General features: G+C 41.2%; 1 protein-coding gene across 1 annotated transcript in view; it reads right to left on the bottom strand.

The window, feature by feature from the left end:
• The window catches only part of spon1a (spondin 1a), a 70,004-nt gene that overhangs the window by 40,427 nt on the left and 9,109 nt on the right, over nt 1–20,468 (bottom strand). Inside the window, exons 4-6 of the mRNA XM_030088908.1 lie at nt 11,687–11,760; nt 11,086–11,208; nt 6,576–6,724 (exon numbers count right to left, since the gene is read on the bottom strand). Coding sequence (XP_029944768.1) covers nt 6,576–6,724; nt 11,086–11,208; nt 11,687–11,760 — 346 coding nt within the window. The remainder of the gene's footprint in view (nt 1–6,575; nt 6,725–11,085; nt 11,209–11,686; nt 11,761–20,468) is intronic.

Below are 20,468 nucleotides of genomic sequence, written 5' to 3'. Positions count from 1 at the left end.
ACCATACACAGATTCAGCAGTGACCTCTGGATATGTCACCTTCACTCTCTACTGCAAAAACCTTAAAGGCAAGTATATCATCGTGTAATTTGCAATTGGTCACACCAAATGTACAATAAATTGGACTGGCTTCACTTCCTAACAGATAAAATGCAGAAGAAATGCCAGCATTACAGAGATTGATAGTTGAGTGAGTTTGGAAGGGCAAACAGTCCCATGCATTTGTCTTTTCACAATGTATGCTGCTCTGCTACTCAAAACCTGCTCAGATCACTCACTCTTTATTCGTTTTGCAGTCTCAACACCTTTTTGTTCATTTCCATGTCTTACTGTAGAAGTCTGACCGCTAAATGTAAGCATAACAATAGAATCAGTGTTAAGTGCTAATTTGTTTAATTTGCAAGTCATTCCTTTCAATAGCACACATGCACATGAGCAGAAAAACACACAAAACATCACAAATAATGCACTGACAGCCTGTATTCATAATAAAAAGTTTCAGTTGGAGACCACAGATCAATAAAAAACTAATATTCAGGAAACTTCTGACTCTTCCAAATATAACAAACAAGACGAGGAAAAAAAATCTCACCTAAAATGATGAAATACACATCAAATCTTTTTGCTCATTTCCTCTTTAGTTAACATTCTTTCATTTAACTGAGGTCTGTGAGCTCTGGCACGGCGCTGTACTGCAGTCACCTCGACCCAAGATGTCTGAGATTCCACAATAATCCATCTTTTATCCCCGAGACTGTCGATGGAGCCCTGAGTTCTGAACCAGCCGGCTATACTAAAGTCTGGTTAAGTCAACATTAGGGCCACAGAGAGAATAAGACAGAGAGAGAGAGAAAGATGCCAGCGGACCGGAATGTCAACCAGAAGCAAATGGAAAACACCTGACATCTTTACTCCGAGTTCTTCATTAAAAAGTGAAATACTAAGATCTATACCCAAAGTACATACTTCACATACTCAAAACACACATTTCCTCATCCTGCCATGATTTCTGCCATGGCAATAGCACTCTCAGGAGCCAACACAGGCATTTCAGAGCTTTGTTTTCCCAAACAGGAATATCTCTGCTAAGCTCACAAGCTGACAGACCAAGAGAAAACTTCCATCTGAAATTTAAAAAAAAAAAGTCTTTTTTGTTCAGGAAGCCAAGAAGACACCCAGAAGGCAAGCAAACATAAGAGTGGTGCACCAAGGGAGAAGTGGCCAAGAGAGTTGGTATTTAACAAGTCGGAGTTTCTACATGCTCCTACACCCACTGGGGTTTGGCATAATCCAGCACGGCTTGGCAAAGCTGGATACAGAGTTGGGGTCAGGACTTCACTCTCTGGAAGGCCCCCTCGGAATTGATTGCTACGCCATTGTGGCAAACTTGATTTCACACAGCAACACACGTAAAGAAAAATGCACAAGAAGTACAAGGAGCAGGATGAATGCTGTGCGTTTGACCGTGAGTGAGTGTGATAACGCAAATAGTGACAGAAAGTCAAAGAGCCTTTTGCATATTTGAATGATTTTTTTTTTCCTCATGAATCCAGTAGTGCTGCAGTTAGATGGTGGCGTAAACCATGAAAACAGCACTTATATAAGACTTCTATTGTTTCAAACATGTCTTCTCACCACAAATTACACGATACTTAATCCACAATACAAGGGGAGGATCGTCCCCGAACAAAGATATACTATAGAACATGTTCTCTCTGAAGTGGCTTCAGTGGGTGAGCATACATACACTGCTTCATTACTTTAGAACATGGCTGAGAAAGGATTTAGTTCAGAGGCACTCAAGAGTAGAAACCTGATCCTTGTGAATCCAAACAGTACTTACAGACCGGCCCAACCACAAACTGACTCCTTTGATCAAACTGCTGTCTTACTGACTGCACACAGAGGAAACAACACAATACTTCTTGTGTGATTCCCATAAATAACATTTGTCCAAACGCTTCAAACGACAGAGGTGAAGTTTTTTGTGTAGATTAAAAAAAACAAAAACAACCCCATTCCCATATCATGGCATCCTAAAAGGAGTGAATGTCATTAGTGTATAATACATGCTTGCACTCTGCAGGGACTTCTGGATTTTCTCCTATAAACCCTGGCAGGAGATAATTAGTGAGTCCGGAAATTAATGATATGTGAGGGTTGAAACACCAATTCTGAATGGCATCAAGGTGAAGAAGGGTTTGATCTCTTAATGTTTGATGAGAGATTGGATCTGAAAAGGACATTAGAGAAATTAATGATGCAAGAAAATAACTGGGCTGAAGCCACTGAGGTTTCTCTAATCTGTCTCATGCAGCAAGGGGGAACGAGCCAAATGCTCTTCAAGGCTTGACTGTTGTTATTTTTTACTCAAGTGTGCGGAATAAAGTCTGTCTTTCTGGTGAATGAATCAGGAGAAGGTGCAAGATGGCTGGGGTGCGCAGCATCGAAAACAGTAAAATCCAGTTGTCAATGGTCTTGAAGTTAGTCAATGGTCCCAGAGCATTCTGGGAGGGAAAGTTGAGCCACATAAATAAATCAAATTAGAAGAAAAAAAGCTTTTATCTTTGTCATAAAACTTTTTGCCTTGAAAGATGAGAAAATAACTTAAAGAGTAAGATGGGCTTCTCCATGAGCACATATTAAATATTAAATGCCAAATTCCAGGCTGGTGTGATTTTCTATTGATCAGTGAGACAACATGTCCTTTGGTGACTGAGAAACACCAAAAGACATGTTCACTGCAGTGAGAGGTGGCTGAACAGTAATTCTCAGTACACAAGACACACACACACACACACACACACACACACACCTGCTCATTGAGCCAGAGTCAAGGACCCAAAGCAACCTGCATATCTATTATTCTCTACCCACACTGCTAACTGAAGACCTCCCACTTACAGATGGCAGACTGAGCTGTTCTCACAACAACTGAACTGCAGAATTATCATTTGCATTCTTGCACAAAAAGAAGAGCAGGAGATTTTCCCTTAGAAAACTATAATATTTAATTCCCTTCATTTCCTTTTCATTCATTACACCTCTCTTGCTTGTTGCCTCTAATGCTGTTTTCTTTATCGACCAAACAATTTGATTGCATTGAGAGGCGAGTGGACAATAGAAGAAGAGTTTTATTACTAAATTCCTGCTCTGAAATATTGTGCCTTTCACTAAAATAATGTAGGGGTCACTTTTGTAAACGTTCTACAAAAAGGTTTGAACAAACATAAACAATGTACTTAAGACCAGAGCTGAATCAAGTGACACAGATCTGTGTGTCTGTCATTACTCTGTAACGTCTCTTTTTGGCCTCAGCCTGACTGGTGCTGCCGCTGCTCCGTGGCACAGCTGCAGAGCTCATGATAATAGAGGATTCCATGAGCGTCTGTACTGTGCAATAATGAAAAACACCCCATGCTGCGAGAGGAAATAGGAGATTTCATAATCCGTCTGAGGCCCAGGCCCTGGTCGCTGGTCCATGGAGAGAGTCTCATTAAACTTCTCATTAGTGACACACTGGGCTTCTGTAATGACTGAATGCATATACAAATCACCTCAAACATGAAAGGAGGGACAACAACCACGGGCCCATGCTGCATGCCCGTGCTGCCAAGTTCTTTGATAAGAACATTTGTACTTGGCAAATGGAGCAGTTCTGCACATCTGTTTACAGTCAGGAAACCAAATCTGGAAAGAAAAAAAAGGGGAGGGGGGGTGTCCCCCTTCACAGTCTGTCACATCCTCAAACTGCTGCGTGTAAATAAGACGTCTCACCTGTCTGACTTCACAAACTGCTGGAATCAGATCTAAACACCTTCTCATTCGCTCTGCATTCTCACATTATGCAGATCATGTCAACGTAAGAATGTATCCACAGCATTAATATGTATGTGGAGCTACGTCTGAGAGATTTAAGGAGGCTCTGATATATAAGAAAAAAAGAATGGTTGTACAGTTCCAAATATGAAGCATCTTTATTTTTTTTATTTTGATATACTTCTACAAAACCGTGCTTTTCATCCACAAAAATTTTAAATAAGACAAACCAAAGACTGAAAGCACTGCTGTCTGTATTGCAGCTCAAAAAATATTGAATTCTTCAGCTCTATCTATTCCCAAAAGGCAGGGCCTGTCGACAACGTTTCCACCGCAGAGCTGATGGGCAGGCGAAACAAATGTAGAGCACATATTACTTCCAGCTCTGGAACGGCGGCAAACTCAGACGAAAATAAAGCCATCGTATTCTGAGTTGGCATGAGCGTGATACAGAAGGCCGTGCGACGGAGACGGTAGTGGCGCTCTAGCTCTGTAAGGACCAGTGTCAACGTCAGGACAGCGACCAGCTCTTCATTTGTCCAACTGCTTCATGGTTGACGTGCAGTTTTACGGTTCAGGTCTGGCTTGTATTTAAGTCATGGTTTGAGTATGATTTTGTTCTCAGCCGTTAGTTTTGATGCATAAGGAGCCAAGGAATGTATAATATCAATGAATGTCCCCACAAGGATAGCCGAGGGGGAAGCGGCGTGTGTGCAGATGTTTGCGTGGTCTGCATGCCTGCTTGGCTCTGCAAATGAAACTTTGTATGAACACTCTGATCAGTGCACCCCTTGGCTGGAGTGAAGCCTGGCTATGAATATCAATTTTGCATTCATCGCTGGCTTCTCCCCGCTGACGCCTCACCTGACACAAAAGCGAATCAGCTTTCTGTTTGTGTCAGCGTTTACCAAGAAGCGCTGCATGGCTCAAAGGAGAGAGGCTCCTTCACCCAGCCTCCCCACCTCAAGGGCATCGCACAGTCGCTCCGTGTTTCAGGAATTGTGGAAAAAAGCGGAAACACTGACTGAACATGTGAACTGGGGGGCAAAACATTTCTGTAGATTATTATTGTCAAAGAACTGTGGAAACCGTCCGCAGCAGACTCAGCTGCCTCAGAGGGACAAGATAACGTGAATCCACAACAACGGCACGGCCTCACAACACCGAGAACGATATGAATGGTGATACTCAAGCCTTTAGGACGTTGATTATTCATGGCCTTATTCAGCGTGCGACCGGCTTGGTTCAGACCAATCAGGGTTTATATTGATTGAATGTGTAATCATCATCCCACTTTCACATATCAACCAATACCACTTCACCGTTGGGCTTTCACGCCATGCCACTTTTGATGATAAAATGATTATGCTTGGTGGTAAATTTGCCTCATTTCTTCCTGTTCAATCACTGTTCCATATACTGAGCAGCCCTACAACGTTCCACTGAACGCTTACAGCCCACCTATAGAAAACAAATGATTGTCCTGGTTTAAGCAAGTGATCCCTACATGGGTGCATTCAAACGCATGTGTGAGTAAACTAACACCAGTTTCATGTGTTACGATTGCAGCTAAACTGCGAACACAATATATATATTTACAAATGACTGAAAACATTGATTTCTGCAGCATATTTACTGCATTTGACTATCAAATCTAAGCCCTTTTTACTCTTGCCCCGAAGCTCACAAGAAGCACATATAATGATTCAGGCTGACAATAATACAGAAAAAGAATCTGCTGTGAAAGCAGTGGGAAGGGAGCAACGACACAGAGACCCCATTGCTCACACTATGCTCTCATTATCTGCTGTGACTTCAGGTCTTCAATATTAGCCAACAATAAGCGCTCCGCAGGACCATCTGCTCTGCTAGCATGGGTTATTTTGGGACTCCGTAAAACAGCCATGAAGACAGAAGATGGGATAGATATATATCAAACTATTTGTCGAAATATTAAAGAGAAGTGCAGCCGAGGAGGGGTGAAGAATTTAAGGAGTGGGGGTGCAAAAATTCTGTAAAATTATGATTTATTGCAGTAAAGTGAGAGGCAAAGCTGTAAAAAGCTGTTTAAAGGTGAAGCTAAAGGAAATTTCCTTTGGGCGCACTGGGTGAGATATGGCTGATGACAGAAAATACAGCTACCTCTTATTTCTTTCCTAACTCCTCCTGAGTCATATCAAATTGCAGCGTGTGATCAAAGATTAACTGGTCTGGGTGACCTGATAGCCGAGAGTTAAGGCACATTATTGGTCTCAGCGGTGGACCCGCGGTCTCATTTTTGGACGGTCTGACCATTTATTGCATGACATTTTCCGACTCTCTGCCCACATTTCCTCTCACTCTCTAATTGCCCTCAAAATACGTATATATACATTTTAATGACACACCTGGGGAAGTTGCTTCTAACCTTTTCTTTTACCATACAAGCCAGTATGAGCAGCGGCGCTACTCTACATCCTGTGTATAGTGAGTGCGCATAGGTGATGTAGAGGCAAGCTAAGAATAGCGCAGACGCTTGAAAGCTCTAATCAATCTGGACAACAATGTCAAAACTGTTCACCATACACTAAATTCACAGCCCCTGTTGCGTTACACAGCTCATCTCTCACCAGCTTTTGTTAAGGCTAAATATGCTCAGCCACAGTACTGTTTTAGGTCAGATCAGTGCATTTCTCACCCAAATATAGCTAAAAATGAAATACATTAATATTCAGTGAATGCTCCTTTTTTTAATCACCATCTCCCAGGACTCTTACCTTTTGTCTGATCTCCTCCTCCATCTTGACTGGGGAGCCCAGCTCAGCCACCTGTTTCACTCCTTCACTGGCAAAGCCGCCGTATTCCCACAGCACGTAGTTCTTGGAGTGGGAGGCACCGATGATGGCCGACCAGTGGTTAGCACGACCTGTGAATTCAGACAGTGAGGCATCTTAGTAGTTGCCTATATTTCTACAGTTGAGTCATTTCAAAAAAAGCTTTTCTCAGTCTTGAGCCACAATTCAACTGATGTTAATGCTGACTGAATTCTTGCGTTTGATGCCCCCTCGTAATCCCTCTGCCCTGTCTGTCTGGCTCAAGACGAGAGTGTGTGGGCCTAAACATGGAGGGATTTACTCAAAACAAGAATCCAGAAAATACAGCTGTTTCCTCTTTAATAATCCACCGAGGTGTTACAACTGACGAAAAAACTCTGTAAAGCACTCCGTTTTCAGCTGTGGTTGTGGTTGACATAAAGCTGTGGGATTATTAATGAAATAAATCAGTACACGGTTTTATTAGTGGCAGTTTTATTGGGATAGAAGAAGCCCAAACCTGACAGTATCCCATTTAAAAAGCATGGAGTAGCCCAGTTCCTCTGTGACTGGCAGGAACCCTGCTCATGTTTCCAGGCCAGTTTGGAATATCGTTACAATCTCAGTGTCGGCACTCGGTGGTCTGATATCAACAACCTTGGTGGACTTGTGATCAGGCATTCTCTTATCATGTGCTCTCATATACCCCCCCCCCCCCCCCCCCCCCCCCCCCCCCCCCCGCCCCTCTGTGCACATGCCGTGAGATGACATTTAGCTGCATTCAGATAAAAGCATGATAATGCTCCAGCTGTTCTGATCAGCATACAATGGATCAGAGATAAAAGGACTGGTCATCTATTTCTATCTTCTGAGAGCTTGTCAGCCGAAAGATGAATGCTGTGCCACGTAATGGGATTCTGTCAACCTGAGAATTGGACTGCACACCTTAACAGGACTTATTAAATCCAGGTGAGGCCACCTCAAGCAGGTCAAAGGCCACATTTTCATCTTCATGTTCTTAATAAAGCATCTACTTTACAGCTCTGTGTGTCACAGCAAGACTTTGCATTAGGGTGCAGCCCTAAACATGCCATGATTCACGTTTATCGCAACGATGTTCATGTGTTCGTGTCCCGATGTAACAAACATGGCAGTTGTTCTCCAACGCAAGCCTTGTTCTTGCCATTTCGCGTTCCTACGTTTTTCAGTACAAAATTAGTACCATGGTTCACTGTTCACTTCTCTCTGCTTTGGTGATGTTAAATTGGAGACATGACAGAAGGCATCCTTTCCTCATTTTAAGATGATTACACACTTCCAGCCAGCTGAGTGAACTAATTAAATTGGACTCAAACTGCCCTTGGCTGGTTAACTCAGGACAATGAGCTTCATGTTGCTTACATGATTCTTAAAATGTCATTTAAGCCAGTTTCCTACTTAAATTAGCAGCAGATCAATACTATATTCAACCGGTAATTATTGTGCTGTGATTGTGTTGTGTCTGAAGTGTCTGTTTTCACATCAGAGGAAGAGCAGCTGCAGCTTGATCTCGCTGGTCCTGCTGCACCCAGGAGCTTTTGCCATTTCTATGGACAGCATCATTAAATTTAAGCAATTTGAAGCATTAAATAATTCTATTACTACATTGTGGCTTAAAAAATGTACTTAATTTATTTCCTTTTTAATCACCTTTTTCAAAGGACCAAATAAAAGGCTTGAACAGTGTCAGTAGCTTTGAACAAGTATCTCACCTTGGCTGTTTTCCAGGTGCACGGTTTTCTCCCACAGTGCAAAAACATGCATTTTAAGTTAATTAGTGACTCTATATTCCCCGTGTGAGTATGTGAGACTGTCCGTCAATGTGTTTGCCCTCAGAAAGACAGGAGGACAGTCCAGGGTGAATCCTGAGTTCACCCATAATTAACTAGGATCGAACTGAACATCCTGTGACTTTTAACTGACAAAGTATAGAAGAAGAAAGGAGAAAGGTATCAGGTATGGAAGGAAGAGATATAATGAAATGAAACTTTTCCGCATGTTACTGTGTTCAAAATTGGGTATTTGTGTGAAGGACTGAGCCTTAGCAAACAAAATGAAATACTGATTTGGTAAGAAAGCAAAGAGAGAAAAAAGCAACATGGGAGACGAGCCATCACAAAGTCATTGCTGAGGGAAAAGAGGCAACGGGGAAATCAGAAAAGCCTGCAGCAGATAAGAAGGGATTCAACACAGAAAACATATTTTGGCAAAGTATGCAAATAAAAGTCTTGGAGAGGCAGCTGAAGGAATGCCTCTCAGCACCATAACAGCAGCATCTCTGCAGAACCGATTTGCTCCTCCTTCTCACGTCTTAACAGACACAATTTGAATTTGGCACTACTGATATTAGAAATGCATGAAGGACAAATGTCAAGTATGTCCAATATGGATGGTATTTTCAAACTAGATACAATCTTGGTTTGAAGCATAACAGCTCACAATAGCACTTGCAATCCACTCGCAAGTAAAACTTCAGGACTGATATGAGCGATTCCCTTTGCCAATAAACATGGATCTCTGTTTGGCAAGTAAATACATAGTTAAAAAATTCTTTTTGTCATCCTTGAACAACCTCTTCTAAAAATAATGAAAAGTTAATGGATGATTTGATTAAAACAAATAAATAAAAAACATAATTAATACATAAAATTGCTTCCTATTTATATGGGTTGATAAGTATTAAGGTGACTGATAAAACAGGAGAATTCTTTTGTGAATTTTTGACCCCCAGGACTCCCTTGAAAAAGAGGTTTTTTAATCTCAATGGGACCTTCTTGGTTGAATAAAAGTTAAATAAAAATAAAAAATAAAAATTGACTTAAAAGCAAAATTTAAAAAGCAATAAAGTAGGGAAACGCAGCTGTAGCATCCAGAAATATTGACAGAGCTCACTATGAAGTGGGTATCTACAGCAAAAAAAGAACAAATGCTCTTGTAATTGTGGGAGTACAGGCATGTGAATTAATTTTAAAAAAATTATAAAAAGGCCTCATTATGAGTAGGTGTTGTTCTATGGTGTGTATATGCCATAATTCAATACTGTGCCAAAGTCACTGTGATGGTTTATATTCTGTTGAAATAGGACTCTGTATTGCTGTTTGCCTTGTTGTTCCATTCTCAGTCTCTTTCTCTTTTTTGGGCTAATCCCATCAAAAGTCTTTGTTGACAACCGGGCCAGTCTCTGTCACAATGTACTCCCAGCTTCCAAGTGAGCTGCCATTGCTCGGGCTGAATAGCCATGCATTGTTGCATGACTTACAATGGGGACGAAAAAGGAGAAAGAAAATAGAACTGTCAAGGTTATCATGTCAGCGGTACATAAGAAAACAGTCTCAGGCCTGTTTTACATTGACTTTCGGTTTGTGAGTTTGGGCAACGGCAGCAGTTTGGAAGCTCAAACACTTTCAGATTATGTGATAAAAATATAAAGATGGTATGGCACCGTGAGATATTTCAATATGGTTTGCGTTTAAAAAAAACTATGTAATTAAAAGAGGAGCAAGAAAATACACACACATTTCCATGTGGGTGGTGTATTGTACAGAGTGGATAATATTGTGATTGCTGCGATGTCTCACCATCTAGGAAATGACTTTCTGCAAGGAGAAATCCAGCTGCATAATCTCAGCAGCTGAGATAAAACAGACGCTGAATGGACTCTTCTAAGTTGATCTTTCTGCCAGGTGTGAGTCTTTCTGTGTATATGTGAGGGGGGATTGAGTCACATAGAAGCTGTTCGCTTCATGAGACAGTGAATTAAGGCTACTTTCGATCTCAGGGTTTATCTTATTCCCCTCTAATCAGTATATTGATCTGACTGGCGAGAGGCTGATTTAGACAAGAGAGGCAGTGTAATCTTTAAGTCCATTCACATCCTGATAGTGTGGCTCAAGGTTATATGGACATCACACCCATCCATTGTACCGTAGCTCACCACCCACATCACTTTTGAGAGCCACGTGGAAGGGGATAAACCGCGGCGCTGAAATATCCACATAATGGAGTTTTACTGGCTCCAGTGCTGAAATCAATGCTATAACACAAGCCTGCCTATAGTCTGTATTTTGTGGGCAAATTATGAAACCAATAACAGAATATATGAGTGTAAATACCTGTCGTGGAGCAGTTAAATGGCCCTGCCTAGTCTGTGGTTCCCATTTATAAACATTAATTCTTCTATTATATCTTCAAATGGGGTTGAAATGTCAACGTCATCTGTTAAAAGGAAGGATTCCTCCACTGCCATGCTAGAAGATTTCAGCAGAAGTTGCTCAAACAGAGGTTGCAGGTGAGAAATGGCTATATATACTACAGTATGAAAATGTTTAGTATATTACAGACCTCCTGCCAGTGCAGAAGATCCCTGACCAGAAGAAAAAAAATGAGTACGACAGAGCTTGACAGATAAGAAAGACGACGGGCGATCGCTGCTTACGGGGATAGTCTTTGGGGTGGATCTTCTCAGACCAGTTCCCGTAAAAGGTGACTCTGTACTTTGCCGTTCCGCACGCACAACAATCGAGCAGCGGTTTATCCGTCGCATCTCCATACAAGGATTCTGTAGAGAAATGAGAGAGAGAGAGAAAAAAATATCCAAAAGGCCCAAGGAGGAAAAAAAAACACACAAAAACTGTGAGATACGTGAATAGAGAGCTCTCATTAGTGTAAGGAGCAGACGAGAGTGATGCCCGTCATACAGGAAATGGGTGGTTAAAGAAAGAGGGAAGCCAAAGGGAGGAAGGGCAGGAGAAAAAGAGACGGCGTTCAAGCACAGTTCTTTTGATCTGTTGCTCAGTGTGGCATCCAATGTCATGCACAGCTAGGGGGTCATACTCATTTACAATCATTCACATGCCAGAGCGTAACAGCTGACAAGAATGTCCCTGCATTAAAATCAAGAATGAAAGAAAACTGAGAAGAAGAAGAATAAAAAAAGAGAATATCAGCGGGGAGTGAAATCGAGTACCAGCAGGGAGATGGAAGGAACAAGAAATTCATGGTAAATTATTTATTCCGTGTCAATAAAGGAAACCTACCTTTCTCACACATCCGCTTGGTGAGTGAGCCTTCATCCTGGAAATAGATTATTCTTTTTTGCACGATGCTGGCCCTACACAGAGAGGAGACAGGCAGTGAGAGATTCGGTGATTGGAAAGTTTGTTGTTTTTAAACTCAAAAGCGAACGTCGACATTAAGCGGGAGGGTGAGAGTCAGTGACACAAAGCGGAAAAAGTGAAAATTATCTTTTGGAAAAAAAAAAAAAAAACCGTGACACTTTGACAGTTTAAGAGAAGATAATCAAAGGCAACACACAAAAGTTGATTTTCTAGATAATAAGATTCTGAGCCGGGGACGGTGGCAGATGTAACAGGTGCAAAATTATGCATAATCATCTTCTTGTTTTTCGGTATACTTCTGAGAGCAGGTCTACGAGCACACAGGGAAATCTAAAAAAAAAAAAAAAATCAAGCTCTCTTTCAGATGGAGGCTTTCAATTCTGCACACAAAGACCACAAAAAGCATGCATCAGCATTAACATACATACAGCCAACCGACAGGCTGAAAAGCTGAATGAAAAAAACTGAACGAGAGAAAAAGTTCCATTAGGAGCAATTATAGCACTTGAGAAATTCCTTCAGAAAATTCACAGAAATGCACAGACGCGCCACACCGTACAGTCGCTCGAGCAATGCGTTAGCAGGAAGTGAGTGACAGGCCGACAGTGATGCTGTCTGAAAGCGAGGCCTGGCGGAGGAAGGCTTCTCCAGATTGAGCTGTCTCGGCAGCTTGTTCAGGGGCTCGGCGGAGAACAGGTCTGAGAGCAGTCTTGACATGTAAATCAGCCACAAACAAACCTTTTTTAGAGGCCGACAGACTTGAGAAAACAACAACAATTCTTCTCGGATCTAACTTCCTCACATACACCAGTCTTTACAAGAGCCATGGCTACAAGAGGGTTTCCATGGCGATAAACCCCAACAAGGAGGTGCTGAACAGAGGCACAGGGGCAACTCGGAATCCAGGTGGACGCCGTCCAGCTGGATGGTTTGGTTACTATTTTTCCTGGAGTATGAGAGTAAACCCACCAGTGCTGTGCTCTGTTCAGTGAGATGATCGCTGATATGTCAGAATTTGTGCATAAAATTAAAGGCCCCAAAAGGCAACAATTATTACGAATATGGTCATAAACCAATGCTGAATGCATGAATTCCTTTAATTATTTTTTTCTATAGAACAAATGTTTTACATTTTAGTAAAAATGTCTTGATATTTCTGTGGGGAAATGCTGAATTGGACCAGCTTTCTAAATGAACCCCACACATTGTAACAGAGAATGTAATATTTGCATCAATGATTGACAGTGTTATCAATTGACGAACAATAGACCTAATAAAGAAACTCACTCCACTCTCTTAAGAGTAGTAATGGGTTATTGATTGTTTCCTTCTGGTGAATGCCACACATTCATCAATACATGCATCTTTATATCTCAATGTGTGCCCTTTAAGAGCCATATAAAAAGGCCTTTTCTGCCTATGAAATGTTACAATGGAGTGAAATTGATCAGTTTGCACTCAGTTACAAGTCGGTTTTCCATTCTTACTTAAGATCATAGAGAAGGAGCAGTCGAGGATCAGGTCAATTGTGGAAATAAGATTTGAAACTACATAATATAGTATTGAATACATTCTCTGTTCTTAATTCAAAAAAGTCACGCCACTGTACACAGTTCACATACACCCAAGGGCAATTTAGAGAAACCAGCGATCCCTGAAAAGAAAGAGCCCAACCCCCCAGCGAGAACGACAACCACAACTCCACTGTGGCGCAACGCATATATTTTACAATGAGAGTCTTGCGTTTGTGAATTTTATAGATTATCATTACTCACTGCAAAATCATTCCTAAAAAAAATCAAAGATAATGAAAAGAACTGATGACTGCTGAAGCTGCAAGTGACCTTTATGCCCATATTTGAAACACCGTTTTTGCTAAACTTGAAGAAATAATAGGAACATTTAATTGAATAAATCCTGCCTATCCTCTGCACATGATTTTAACATGCATGAATACTGGACTAAGCACAAGGTCACAGTTACATTGTTCCCTGACTTATGCAGTGAGAGCAGGTGAACATGTGGCTAACAGGAATACCTTTCTATGAGATGCTGTACTGTACACAGAAATCTGACACATTTAAAGGCAAAAGCCCAGCACAATGTAATCGCTTCCACATGGGAATGAAAGTCAACATCTACCAAATGTTAAGGAATCCCTCCATCCTCTGGAGGTCTGGCACGGTGTGCTTATTAGAATGGAAGTGCACTGTTCTCTTAAGGTCAACAGTCATCATTTACCGGTTAAACTAGTGCATGCTTGCTTGTTCAAATGTGCAAAAAATATTGTTGTTCCTGGACAAGTCCTGTTATGTATATTCATTGATTCATTTGAGAAGGAGTATGTGTGCAATACATATTTCTATGATGAATGACGGCAGTGACCATCCACTAATATAACACTGTCGGCTTTTTTACTATTTCTCAAACTGGTTTACCTTTAAAAAGTAATTTGAGTGTGTGGACAAAAAGTAAGACAACTAACAAAAGAACAAAGCAAAACAACACACAAACAGGCGGTAATCACTGCAAAACTTCCATTTCCAACAGAAATGTTCTCAGCGGGTCATTTTCCTTTCCAGTGTAGAAAAACATGTCGGCAGGACAGACAAGGAGAAGAAAAGACGGTGAATGTTATGACAAATTATGATCTCCTAATCATTATTACATAATGTGAGGAATTTTAAGTTGATCGTTACTGTTTTGCTTTTCAACATATCAAACAGATTCTAGGTTTGTTTCAAAGGAGCTGGAAGCCACAAAATAAAACTCAAAGTCAAGACAACCATAACACACGCTGCTATTCTTCACCATGAATGCGTACTACACACACACACAAAACGGTTCACATTACACTGTAATCATCACAATTAATCAATGAAAGCAGTAGAGTGAGTGTATATTGGTGTGTCATTATGACGTATGGCCAAACTGACCCCACGCAACGCGGATGAAATGACTCAGGGTGAGAGACGCCACCAGCGCACCTCTAATTGTTCAATCTGGTTTGTTCAATCTCACCCCAATTTCAAATATCTCCCCGAGAGAGAGGAGCACACTCTGCCTCACTGCCTGCCCACTTTCCTGGGCTGGCCAGACAATCAAGCGGAGTAATGCTTATTTAACATCCAATTTAAATTCTATCTCACTTTGCTGGATCCACACCACTGCCGATCCCAATCACCCCAAAACTGCCCTGATTTAAATGTGTGAGTGTATCTGTGATGTGAGCATGCATATGTGTGCGTGCGTGCGCGTGTGTGTGAGGAAGAGAGACGTTTACAAACAGAAGAGAAGAAACGAGGGAACAGGAAGTAAAAAGCTTAAGGGGAAAAAAAGATTTCCTTCCTGTGGCTAGATACATAAAAGAAGACAATAATTTCTCGGTTCCTTGTGTCTGCTGCAGCTACACTCCAAAATTAAATCATTTTCATTTTGTCCAATCTGCTTCCACTACAAATAGATTAAATGAATTCATTTTGTTCCTTCTGCTCAAACACGGAAAGAATTTAGAAGAAAGGAAAATATCAGAGACAAATACATAAAATAAAACTATCACAGCGAAGCAAACTTCCAACGTGATGCTGTGGAAATTTCTGTTGTAATGTATTGTGTGCACCTCTTTGTGACCCTTGTCTCTGAAAGGCAGAAATTAAATTGTTCTGGTTCTTGTTGTTCTTCGGCCATGTGCATTTAGCAGGAGCAAGCAGTGAGTCAGCGCCGTATCACGTCACGCTGTAAAGTTTGGGACCTCTACCTCCTGCCTTTTTTACGATCACAATGTGACTATGACCCAGAGAGCAAACGGCAGCGCTGGGAGTGTAACTGCCCCCACTTTCCAAGCCCAAAGAGGACGAACGGGTCAGCAGAAAAGTAAGTATACCTGTCATCACTTCCCCATTCACTCAGTCTTACACCATGAATGTGCCGTGCAGTGTCAGACTGTGAAAGTGTTGCTGTAATTTGTAACACCTTAAAAGTGTGGTCTGATAGCAGCTCACTGCTATATCAGGACTATACACCGGCAACCTTGTACATTTAGTCTTTGTGGGTCTGGCGGTTTTGGCATCCTGAAGGCCTCATTCATCCATCTTATCGCTGTGCTGATGGAGATAAACAGGCTCTGACAGCCACATGTGGTTGTAACATTCATCTGGCCGCTGATGCACTCAGACAGCCCATCACAACACATCACACGAACGTCCACATGCGAGCCAGAGGGAAATGACAAATAAATTGCTTCCCACCTACAAATGGAAAGATACCAGATAATGGCAACTTCGGTGGTGACTGGAAAATATAGATCATATTTGAATGGGACTTACTGTGGCTCTGCTGGAGCTTTCAAAATGCCAATGAGATTGAAGTGTGACAATAACACTTGACTCTACTTTTCCACATTGGACTCTAACAGGTCGCATTTGATTCTACCGTCATCAACAGAGAGATCGTTTTCAATTCAATTACAGATTAAGTTCAGTATTTGATGGAGACCAATGTCAATTAAAACGATTTAGAAGAGTCTCACTTGGTGAAATATGCTGAGTTGTGCTTTTCTGTTACATTTGACAGTGTCTGAAGAACAGTCAGGAAAAGAAATGAAGAAACAAAGATAAGGAGATGTAATCAGTTGTATGTATAAAGAACATTAAGCAGGCTGCCTTCTTGTATTTCTAATCAACCGACAGAATCTGCAAAAGAAACTTTCTGCTGTTTGACTGTAGCCAGTTTTCCTTCTCAGATAGAAAAAAACACGTTGACGTGTTCACCCAGAGGCAAACAAATCCTGCACAGAGTGTGTTTCTCTGCTCATTTATTAATGAGCGTGGTGTAAAACAGTGAACATGCAGCTTCCCTTTTTTGGCATTCATGTCACTTTCACCAATTAAAATGATCGCTGTCATTGGGAGTGATTAGCTGTAGCTAAAAATGTCTTTACTAACCAGGTGTCATCTGTAAGAGGCGAGAGACATCGCCTCACACTCTGGACTGGCAGCTGAGCCAGAGATTTAAAAAAACTGCTACTGACGTCACGTGAATATCAGAAGGATTTTTCAATAAACCTTTATGCGCATTCATATATGGTGATATTTAGCATGATTAGTGTTTTGATGGCAACACAGAGATGCAACGTGACATGGTACAAGGTATAAAATTACTGTACAAAAATACAGTCTTCACCTATTTGTTCTTTCCTTAGTTATAACATTTTCTGATGATAATACAAACAATAACATGGTCAGTGACGTAAAGTTACACAAAGCTAAATCTATATTTATCACGTTTAACTTTTACACATCTGGGACACATTTCGTTCATCATAGTCTATTTCACAGTTTTTGAGTTATCGTCATGTTTATTTTCCATGAGCCATAAAACAGCAGCAGTGTGTTTCAGAATGAATCAGTACAATCCATGTCTGATTATTTGTCTACTGGGGTTTCTCCTTAACAATGACAATTTGTCATATAATAATGAAAAGGAAGGTAAACGAAAAAGGTTTTCAAATTTTTGCCAAATTGAAAGTAGAAAAGTATGGCGTTCAAAGTATTCGTATCCCCAGTGTCGTTACTTTGTATTGTAGCTGCAAGTTCTTCAGTTCAAGGTGTATTTTTACCAGCTTTATGCGTCCAAAGACGTTTTGGCCATTCTTTGTAAAATAGCTTCAGCTCAGTCAGATTGGATGGACAGTGTCTGTGTTTAAAGTCATGGATTATGGTCCGGACAGGAATGAGCCTGAATCTAAACTACTCCATTGTGGTTCTGACTGCATGTTTTGAGTTTCTGTCTTGCTCGAAGGTGAACCTCCATCCCAGTCTTTCGTAGACTAGAACGTTTTTCTCCACCTTCCCATCAACTCTGAGCAACCTCCCAGTCCTTCCTGAAGAAAAGCATCTTCACAGCATGATGCTGCCGCCACCATATTCCTCAGTGAGGATGGCGTGTTCAGGGTGATGTTCTGCCATGCACAGCATTTTGCATTTAATCCAAAAAGTTCAATTTTGGTCTCAGTTGACTCAAGCACCTTCCTTCACACACTTGCTGTATCCTCAGCAGGGCTTGTGGCAAACAGGATTTCTTCTTTGTTTCAACAATGGCTTTCTCCACTCTTCCACAGAGGCCTGATTTGTGAAGATCACACCTGATATCTGTCCTGTGGAGAGATTATCCCACCTGAGGTGAGGATCTCTGCAGCTCCTCCAGAGTGACCATGAGCCTCTCTGCTGTTTCTCTGATCAATGCTCTCCTTACCCGGCCTGTCAGTTCAGGTGAACGGCCGTGTCTTGGTAGGTTTGAAGTTGTGCCATACTCCTTCTATTTTGAGATGATGGATTGCACGTTGTTCAAAGCCTTGAATACTTAACCTCACTTTAAACTTTCTCCCTGACCGGTGTGATGTGCTCCTTGGTCTTCATGATGCTGTTTGTTCACAAATGTTCTCTAATGAACATCGGAGGCCTTCACGGAACGGCTGGATTTATAATGAGATTAGATTGCATAGAGGTTAACCCTATTTATTATTTAGGTGACTTCTGAAGGCACTTGGTCGCACTGGATTTTACTCAGGGGTATCAGACTAAAGGGGTATGAATACTTCTGCATGCCACACTTTTCGTCTTATTTGTGGAAAACAAAAAAAAAAAAAAAGCGAAAACCATGTATTATTTTCCTTCCATTTTACTGTGAAGATCCGTCTAGTATTATGGTCTATCACATGAAGTCCCAATAAAATACATTTACATTTGTGGTTGTAATGTGACAAAATGTGGACAAGTTCATGGAGTGTGAATACTCTGTATTTGGGGTATTTGCGGTTTCTCTAAGATACTGAGCGAGTCCCTGAATTAAACTGAAAGACTGAATGTCATCTATGATAAAATCAGACCTGGAATTTAGACTGAGATGTTTTGCTTCAGAAAGTTCACTCTTTCAGCTTACTTGCTTTAACTTGAGTTAAAGAGTTGAATCACGACTTCTATGTTTAACAAAGTCTTCGTTTATACCAATATCTACACGTTCACTACCTGTGCACGAGCTGTTTTGATTATGTGTCCACACAACACAGCAACAATCATCCCTGTTGAATCCACCCAACATATACAACTATATGTAGCAAAACTTCATCTTATGCCGTGTATTTTAATGAAGCTTGAGCGCGCAGCAGCCGGACCACAAGCACGGAAACCTTGGCATGATTTCACTGAGCATGTAAGTCTTGCTGAAAATAGGTCTGTTCAGGAGATTGAAGGAGCATCCTTGACTGACCCTGTCATCATGAACCGACCTCTGACAGAACCAAACCACCAAGCTCCGTCTTTCAATCGAAAAGACCGCGGCGGCCCATCAATTATCCTAAAGCAAACCACCCGAGCAAGATTTGTGAGACAACAGGAGTCACGGAAGCAACAGGAGTACACACACACATGCCACACACACATTCACACACTTCTAACCCAATGAGCAGAGCTTTCTAATAGCAATGGTGTTTTACAGGCAGCTACTGACAGTGACAGAGCATGTCTGCATATGAATAAAACATTGATCCTGCTTGTGGTGGTAATAAAGCTGCCTTCTCCAAACTAATCTATAAGAAGATATTTATCATTTTTATGCTGGTTCCTTCTGAGCTCCTGTCCAGTTGATTATAAGCTATACTTACACTTGTTAGTAAATGTGTCAATGATCGTATATAATACAACTTGTGAAGATTGATGTATATTCCTCTGATCTCTCTTTATGAAAAAGGAAAATTGTGCTTCTTCCATGAAGGAGGCTTTATTGTTATTTGGTTGCACTGGCATCTTTATAACCGCCTTGCAGGTAGGATCAGGAACAAATATCCATTGCCAACTTGTAATTGTCAATTTCACAAGCATTTCTTTTGAGCTGTGAGCTTCTCTCTGTCTGTCCTCCTTTGTCTGTCAGCTGGTATTAGAACCACATCTCTGCTCTCTTAAGTGTCTCTTTGGAGCGAGTGTGCTCTGGCACACTGTTCCAACTTTTCTCTTCCTCCACGCTCTTTTCTGAACACAATTGTGCCATCTTCCCATGGGCCTGTGTGAGGAGCGCAAGTGTATCATGCAACATGAAGTGCTGTGAAAAAAAAAAGCTATGACGATAAAATCCAGTGATGATGAAAACAGAGGAGAGACAGATGTGGAAAAAACCCAACAATGGCAGCTATGGGACAAGGAATTTCAGATATTTCGGGGAGGGCATCCCAGTGTGAGTGTGCATTATTAACAAATTCAACCTTTGTGGTAAAAAGCCAACCAAGCTCTGATTCAAGAGAAACAGATCAAGCATATAAACAGTTAAATATTACATTGATCTGAAACCCTTGTGATGCTCTCTGAGATTCTTTCCACCTCCTTTAGACTCATTATTTCTCTACCATACAGTACAGGATTTCTGTCATGATCTGCCTTCAGTTCAACATGACTGCCCTCCTTTATCCGCACCGGCCCGGAGGACTCGCAACAGCACAATCGACCGGTGTCCATCAGCAATATATTGAGTGAAGCTGATGAATATGTTATGAAGCTAAATGAGAGATGATACAATGAAATATTGTACATTTCAGTGTTCTTACGCTGGGAGGAACAATAAATACGTTGTCATTATACTCGTAGACTTGATGTATTCTGGCAGCAGAGCTGAGTCCCACCGATATATAACATGATTAAAACTCTATTATGAA

Source organism: Salarias fasciatus, chromosome 1 (assembly GCF_902148845.1).
Source record: "Salarias fasciatus chromosome 1, fSalaFa1.1, whole genome shotgun sequence".
Taxonomy (NCBI): domain Eukaryota; kingdom Metazoa; phylum Chordata; class Actinopteri; order Blenniiformes; family Blenniidae; genus Salarias; species Salarias fasciatus.
This window is presented reverse-complemented; position numbering and strand designations above follow the sequence as displayed.